General features: G+C 51.0%; 2 protein-coding genes across 2 annotated transcripts in view; one reads left to right on the top strand and one right to left on the bottom strand.

The window, feature by feature from the left end:
• Positions 1 to 84, top strand: part of PPIE (peptidylprolyl isomerase E) — a 4,387-nt gene extending 4,303 nt beyond the window's left edge. Inside the window, exon 9 of the mRNA XM_010174356.1 lies at positions 6 to 84. Within this exon, the coding sequence (XP_010172658.1) occupies positions 6 to 74 (69 nt within the window). The 3' untranslated portion in view covers positions 75 to 84. The remainder of the gene's footprint in view (positions 1 to 5) is intronic.
• A 2,645-nt stretch (positions 85 to 2,729) lies between these two features.
• On the bottom strand, positions 2,730 to 7,313 carry LOC104529928 (bone morphogenetic protein 8A). The gene is made up of 6 exons (XM_010174378.1): positions 7,009 to 7,313; positions 6,483 to 6,631; positions 5,490 to 5,684; positions 4,737 to 4,816; positions 4,259 to 4,369; positions 2,730 to 2,879 (listed from the first exon to the last, which is right to left on the bottom strand). The coding sequence occupies exons 1-6, from the start codon at positions 7,311 to 7,313 to the stop codon at positions 2,730 to 2,732; spliced, it is 990 nt and encodes a 329-aa protein (XP_010172680.1).
• Between the last annotated feature and the right edge of the window lie 12 nt (positions 7,314 to 7,325).

Raw genomic sequence — 7,325 nt, 5'->3', positions numbered from 1 at the left:
CAAAGGCTCAGGGCACCAAAGACGGGAAACCGAAGCAGAAGGTGATTATCTCGGACTGCGGGGAGTGCCCGTGAGCTCAGCTCTTGGAGGGCCTGGATGGGGTGAGCCTGGACAGGAGTGAGCCTGGACAACCCCCCAGCAGTGCCCAGGTCCTGTGGCTTCTGTTGAAATTCCCCTGCAAAGCTTGGTGTGAATGTGCCTGTGGACACAGTGCTGCAGGGGTCTGACCCACCCGAGGATGAATCGCTTCTCAGCCTGTGCTGCCCTGAGCTGGGCAGGGCTGGTTCTGCTGCTGAGTTTGAGAAAAGCTTTATATTTGGTAAAAATAAAACCCTAGTTTTAAAAATACTGAGGATCTACCCCTTGAATTCTCACTGTGTGAGGAGGGTCTGCTTTTGAGCAAAGGTTTGGGTTTTTTTTTTTGCATTTGCCCTCATCTTCTCAACTCCTGTGCTGAAATCCTGGCTCCAGAGGAAGCTACCCATGCTGGGGCAGGAAGAGCAGAGCTGAATCTCTCATGCTTTTTCCAAAGCAGGATCTCCTGGAGGTGTTTTTGGCCTGTCGCTGCCTCTGTAGTGTCCTTTTCCATCAGCAGAGGGAGGCAGGTCCATCCTCCTGGGAAGCCAGCCTGGTCCAACTCCATCTCCATCCAGAGTGAGGGCATTTACTGGGATGTTTTAGTGGGAAAAGAAGGTCTGGACAAGAAGCACCAGGAGATGAGGAACACCTTTGGGTGATGGAAGAAGTAAAAAGAAAGAAGTGATGAGGCTGTAGGAAGGGGTTTAATTTCCAAACCCTGGTTTGCAGAGCGGGACAGCCACGTACATGTCTATTTGCTGTCAGTGGGTAGCTCTGGCTGTGCACCATGAAGATCACCACAGCGGTGGGCAGTGATTGATTTGGGGTTTCCTATGGAATGGTGGCACTGGGTATTCTGGGAATGTCTGTTTGGAGGGAGGGAGGGAGGGATGTGAGGCTTTGAGCTTCGCAGGCGTTGGCAGGAGGGATGGGGCTGCCAGGGCAGAGAGGAGGGTCTGGGGTGTTTTTTAGGAGGTTGTGCAATTGGGAATTTTTGGCTTTGCCAGCCCAGCTGCTCACAGCTCGGGGGTGTTGCTTTTCCATAATAAACACTGGGTTGTTTTTATTCACTTGCTGGTTTTCCACACTGTTTGGGGGTCGTGTGTTGCCCTACAACTGGGACAAGGTGAGATAGGGACACTCAGACGTGATACCTGACAAACAGACAAACCAACCCAGCATTTCCCCCCTTGCTCCCTTCTTTTTGTTGTTTAACTCACACATTTTTGAAGACAAATCTTGCAGAAATCTTCAGGAACACATGAACCAGGGAGAGCCCTTGCTTGATGGAGTCGATGGGAGTCCTGGGCTGTCTCTCTGCAGGAGGCACCACGTCGCACGGAGCCGCGATCACATCCTGAACTGGATTTCATGTGGAATTAGTCGGCGGATAAAATCTTTCCGAAGACACAAGACCTTTTCTCGGGAAGCTGGGCACTGGCAGGGAGCAGATCTCTCTTACTTTGTTGGGTTTATTGGAATATTTTTCCTTTGCATTTAGCTAACCCAGGTTCATTATTTGTTTAGTGACGCAAAGTTCCCCGGGTACCCGAGCTGAGAAACAGGCCAGGCCATTTCATTTTAAAATCAGAGCAAATACATAACTTAATTGTGCAAATAACCCAGGGAAGCTGCCCGGGGGTGGTGTGGTTGCAGCTCCATTTTGAGCCCACGTGAACCATCCTCCAGTGAGTGTAGCCTGACCTAAACCTCACATCACAACATCATTTTCAAGCAAAGAAGTACAATTTTAGTCGATCCCAGGTATTTTTTTTGTTGCGAAATCCCGTTTGCTGAACAGAGCGCTGCTGTGCCCTGACATTTATTAAAAAACAAGCGAGAGAAGCTACGTGTTTACTTTCCAAACTAGGCGTTTATTTTATAACAGTGTCATAGCTCAATATGGATATTTTTATTTTATTTTATTTTTTTTCCATCTGGCTGAATTTTGTGAACTTTAAGTAAACAGGAGCGGGTTAGTCAGCCAGCTAGTTAATTGGCTGATGGTATTTTCATTAAGGGAATTAAAAGCACTGGGTAAAGGTGGATTAGTTAAGACATACATGGCTAGGAACAGTTCAAGCCCAGAGCAACTCGGATGCCGCCTCCCTTGTCCTAATTACCCTCCAGCCTCACACTGGAGACGGCAGCAGAGGGGAAAACACATCAGCCACGAATAAAACACACCACCAGCCACAAATCCTCTCTTCCCTATGTATATATATATAGTATGTGTCTCATTAAGTGTGGTAAGAGAGTAAGTTTTATATTATTTACATCCATTTCTAGGAAGGGGTGGGAGGGATTTATTCTTATTCTTTATTCTTAATTTTTATTCTTATTCTTACTCTTATTCTTACTCTTAGATAGTATGTGTCTCATTAAGTGTGGTAAGAGAATAAGTTTTATATTATTTACATCTATTTCTAGGAAGGGGTGGGAGGGAATTATTTTTATTCTTTATTCTTATTTTTATTCTTTATTCTTTATTCTTATTTTTATTCTTATTCTTACTCTTAATGAACTTTGCTATGATGTAGCCCATGGAACTCCTTTTCCACACACAGCAGAAACTCAATGTCACATTTCTCCGGTGAGGATGGGATGGGACATTCAGGGATGGGGATGGGGATGAGGACAGGACCTGGCTGTCAGTGGCAGCCACATGATTTCACCACCATGTTGCGATGCTTCTTGAGGATGACGTTGTTGTTGCTGTCGTAGTAGAGGACGGAGGTGGCACTGAGCTTCGTGGGGGCACAGCAAGCCTTGGGCACGGCCTCGGGCTTCATCAGGTGGACCTGGGGGATGGATGAAGCTGATGAAAGTGGCTCTAGGCAGAAGAAAAAGCATCAAACCAGCTCTTAACTGCAAAAAGCCTGAGTGAATGGGGAGATTATTTCCAGCTTTTTTGCAAAAATATTTATTCTAAACTCTGGGCAGCCCTTGCTGCAGTTTATATTGGATCGGAGCGCGTGGCACCACGCTCACCAGGCAGCCCCTTCATTAATTTGGGATTTCTGGGCTCTTTTCTCCCTGTAAATAGGCAAATGGCTAAAAAAAAAATTATAATAAAATTAAATTAAAAAAAAAAAAATCAATCAGAGCAGTGTGAATCTCACTCCTGTGTGGGTGGAGGGTGCTGTTGCAATAGAGAGTTTCCTTCAGGACTCAGCGCCACCCCAAATTTAATATATTGCACTACAATCTTAAGTACACAACCCCCTTTCTGAACACAGTTTTCCTTCAGCTCCTTCATCCCGCTCAGGACACACGTTATCCCAGGAATTCACCGGACGGGGTGAGCTGGGAGTGGGAGGTTCACAGGCTGCCGTCCGCTCGCAGCCCTCGCCGGCTTTACCCGACATGTGCGATTAATTTCTTGCAGAGGCAGCTGAGCTCTCCCAGCTCGGAAGTTGGGTGTTTTTGCTGTCAAACCCTGCTATTTGCAGCACCGACCGGGACTGGCACCGCTCCCCAGCTGCATTTATCCCGGCACTTCCCAGAAGAGCCGGATCTGGGCGCCAGGTGATTCACATCCTGCCCAAAAGGCTGTGTTTAAGAGCGTTGGGTTTAGGGGTGATGGGTGGGTGTAGGGAGGAAAGGGACCCCTCCTCACATCGTGCCCAGCCCTGGATGGGGACTACGGCAGCTTTGTCCATGCAAAAATTAAACCCCGCCAGGCAACACCTTCAAAGGCTGTGCCGAGGACTCGGCACTCCCTGTAATTAACCACGAACACCGGAGCCGGTGTGACTCTGCCATTGGGAAATCAAACACTCACAGGGCAGGAAATTCCAGAAATTAAAGCACTGGCTGGGATGCAGGGTGGGTTTGGGAAAAAAAACGGGGGCATTAAAGCCTTCCTGCTTAGAATATGCTGAGCCCAACGTCTGGGTGCATCGTAGGACCTGGGATGAAACCCTCGTGCGTGGCTGGGGAGGAGGATGTGGGGGTGACATGCTGCCCGTGCCCACCAGCTGACAGGGTGCACCCATCCCAGCGTGCACCCACCCACCCACCAGTGCTTTACTGGGAGCTGGAGCTAAATGGCACCTTCTGACCAAAACGCTCTCAAAGACAGGCACATCCAGCTCCAAATCCAGCTCTCCATTGGGACCCGCCCATCTCCAACCACTCCCCCCAGTGCTCCCAGTATCCCCTCCCAGGATGCACTGACCAGGGACTGCAGGATGGCGTGGTTGGTGGCATTCATGCAGGAGTCCAGGGGAAAGGCGCACTCCCCCTCGCAGTAGTAGGCTGAGTAACCCTGTGGGGCAATCACCCAGTCCTAAAAAAAAACACCCCAAAATTTACACCAGTTACACCACAGGCTTCACCCTTCATGTGCCCCCTCACCCATTCCCCACCTGCTAAAAATAACCCAGCTGGGTTGTTGTGCCAGCAGCAAGGGGTTTATTTGGATTTTTTTGGACTGAGCCATGAGTTGTTTGGGGTCACTCGTGGGGTTTGGGGTTGTGGCAGCTCATTTTTGCCTTCCCAGCTCCCAGGATGGGGCTGTGGCAGCTCCTGACTGCCCTGCACAGCTCACACTGCTGCAGATCCCTTCATGGGCAGGAGAAGCTGAGCTGGGACAGAGCCCAGGGAGAGGATGTTGGGGTTTCTTTTTACATTTACTTCTCCCAGTAGACAAGTACCAGCCAACCAAGGTCCTGAAAGCTGACGTAGAGCTCATGGCGTCGGCAGACCTGTCGCCCATCCGTGGCGTGGACATCGTCTGTGGGAGAAGGGGACAGGCAGCGTCAGCCCCACAGTCCTGGTGTCCTGACCACCCCCCAGCTGCTGCCATCGCACCCAAGGGTGGGACTGACCAGCCCTTATGATCAGGGTCAGTCCAGAAGAACAAAAGAGGAGCCTCTGTGGTTGCACAAAGGGAAAGAAGCTTCAAACCAGCCCTTAAAAATTATTGCTCCAACACTGGGACGAGGGAATTCAGCCTGGGAAGGGCTAAATCCCAGCTCTGCTCAGGGTGGAGTTGGCTTTGAGGGATTCCCAAGCTAAAAGGGTTTGGGAAAGCTGGGGCTTCTCACTCCTCTCCTGTCCAAGTGGCTTCCCAGGGCTGTGACACCCTCCCAAGGTGATGCCATCCCAGGGTAGCTTCAAAACTGAGGGAAATGATGCAAAAAGTTCAATATTCAGGTATCCCAAAAACCCCACAGAACACTGTCCCCTCGAGGTCACCCACCCCAGAGCCAGTGCACCTCCCAGACTCCAAACAACCCCAATCCTCCAAACCCAGGGCTACCAGCTCTGCTCCCCAGGGGTGAGTTTTTGGGCCAAAATCAGGATTGCTTGCAAGACAAGGAAATAACAAAAGGTCCCACGATCGTGGCAGCAGCAAACGTGGTGTTTTTCCACAGGGATCATTTCTCACCTCACAAAACTCTTACCAAAAATTCCCGGCAGCTTGTTTGGATGTGGGAGGTCATTTGTCTTCTTGTGCTGCCGCCTCCGCGGGGGTTTGGCCGCCCGTGAAACGCGCGTGGGGCTGGGACTTGCTCGGAAAAACGTCACCATGAAGGGTTGTTTGGAGCGGGGTCCCCGGCGCCCCAGCAGCCCCGCCGAGCCTGGGTCAATGCTGTGCCCTGCAGGGACAGGACCACACGTCGGTTTGCTCTCAGAATGAACTCATTTGGTTAAAGCAAGGAGAAAAAAAAAAATACAAGAAATTTGCAGTGGAGAATTGTGCCTTTGGCATCCCGAGAAGGTGGACTCCTCCCGGGGCTCCTGTTCTGCTCTTCCCCCCCCGGCCCGGGTGGGTGTATGATGGGCACTACATGGCCATCACCACACCATGGACATGGAGAGCAATTCAAAGATTAAAACCAAGTGAGACACAAGCAACTGATTTTTTTCCCCTTCACCACTAGGGAGGAAATCTTGGTGCACTGGGATGGGATGGATGGGGCATCAGTGGGGGGATGGATGGGGCATCAACGGGGGGATGGATGTGGCATCAATGGGGGGGATGGATGTGGCATCAACTGCTGCAATTTCTCCCCCTCCATGGGAGTGGAGATATTCTTTGTGTGCTTGTGCATCTGCAAATGGCACCTTTGGAGCAAATTTGACCCCTTGGTGAGAAGAGAGTTAATATCCCGGCACATACAAGAGGATCCCTCCAGGTAAGAAGTTCATTAAGTGCTGATGGGGTTATTACAGCCCATACCAGGAACCCCATTAACATTAATGCCTTTGGGAGACTTCACCATCAGGGTTTGCCTGCAAATCCAGCCAACTCCTGGTGCCCACACAGCTGGAAATTTAAAATTATGGTGAGCCAAACTCCCTCTGTCACCCACCGTGGCACCAAGAGGGGATAAAAGGGCTCCAGTTCCTGGGGATTTGGCCCCAAACGCTGCAGGTAGGCTGGGAGCACTCACCATCATCTGTCTCCACGTAGAGTCGCAGCCCCAGGTTGTATTTCCGATCCACTAACCAGTGGTTGCTGGCAGCCGTGACATCAAACACCAGCCAGCCCTCGGTCCCAGCACGCAGGTCCTGGACATCCAGCAGGAACAGGTCAGATTCCCTGTGGAAATGGGGAAAAATAGGAGCAGGTGAGTAACAGCACCCAAAGGGCGGTAATTCACGGAAATGACTCCTCGGTGCCTGTGTCCGTACAGGTCCCAGCACAGCAGGGTCAGGACGGCGGCTCCCAGTGCCTCTGGCTGTGCTGGACATGATGGTGACACCCTGGCAGCTGCCCTGGGAAAAGGAGGATCCCGAAAAGCCGGGGTGTGGCATTGCCCAGTGGGGAAGCGTGGGAACAGCCGGCCATGGCAGTGCTGCTTCCCTCGGCGTTTGTATGGTGGTGAGAAGGGAAAGTGCTGGGGCTGGTGCTTGTGGGGACCCATTCCCATCTTCATCCCCATACCCATCATCTTCATTCCCAACCCCATTCCCAACCTCACCCGCATCCCGACCATCTTAATTCCCACCATCTTCATTCCCATCCCCATCTTCATTCCCACCATCTTCATTCCCACCATCTTCATTCCCATCTCCATCTTCATTCCCACCATCTTCATTCCCGTCCCCATCTTCATTCCCACCATCTTCATTCCCACCATCTTCATTCCCATCTCCATCTTCATTCCCACCATCTTCATTCCCATCCCCGTCTTCATTCCCAATCCCATTGCCATCCTCATCTCCATCTCCACCATTTTCATCCCCATTCCCTTCTTCACCTCCATCTCCACCATCTTCATTTCCAATCCCAT

The sequence above is a fragment of the Antrostomus carolinensis genome, unplaced genomic scaffold, assembly GCF_000700745.2.
Source record: "Antrostomus carolinensis isolate BGI_N321 unplaced genomic scaffold, ASM70074v2 scaffold18060, whole genome shotgun sequence".
Lineage (NCBI taxonomy): Eukaryota > Metazoa > Chordata > Aves > Caprimulgiformes > Caprimulgidae > Antrostomus > Antrostomus carolinensis.
Note: the sequence above shows the minus strand (reverse complement) of the source record. Positions and strands in the feature narration are given on the sequence as shown.

What these genes read in the sequence shown, in the direction of transcription:
- LOC104529928 (XM_010174378.1), bottom strand. Translation starts at nt 7,313, where the DNA reads ATGAAGATGGTGGAGATGGAGGTGAAGAAGGGAATGGGGATGAAAATG. An exon ending in CTACGTGGAGACAGATGATG is followed by an intron (nt 5,685 to 6,482) that starts GTGAGTGCTCCC and finishes CTGTCCCTGCAG; the next exon opens with GGCACAGCATTGACCCAGGC. An exon ending in TTCAGGACCTTGGTTGGCTG is followed by an intron (nt 4,370 to 4,736) that starts GTACTTGTCTAC and finishes GTTTTTTTTTAG; the next exon opens with GACTGGGTGATTGCCCCACA.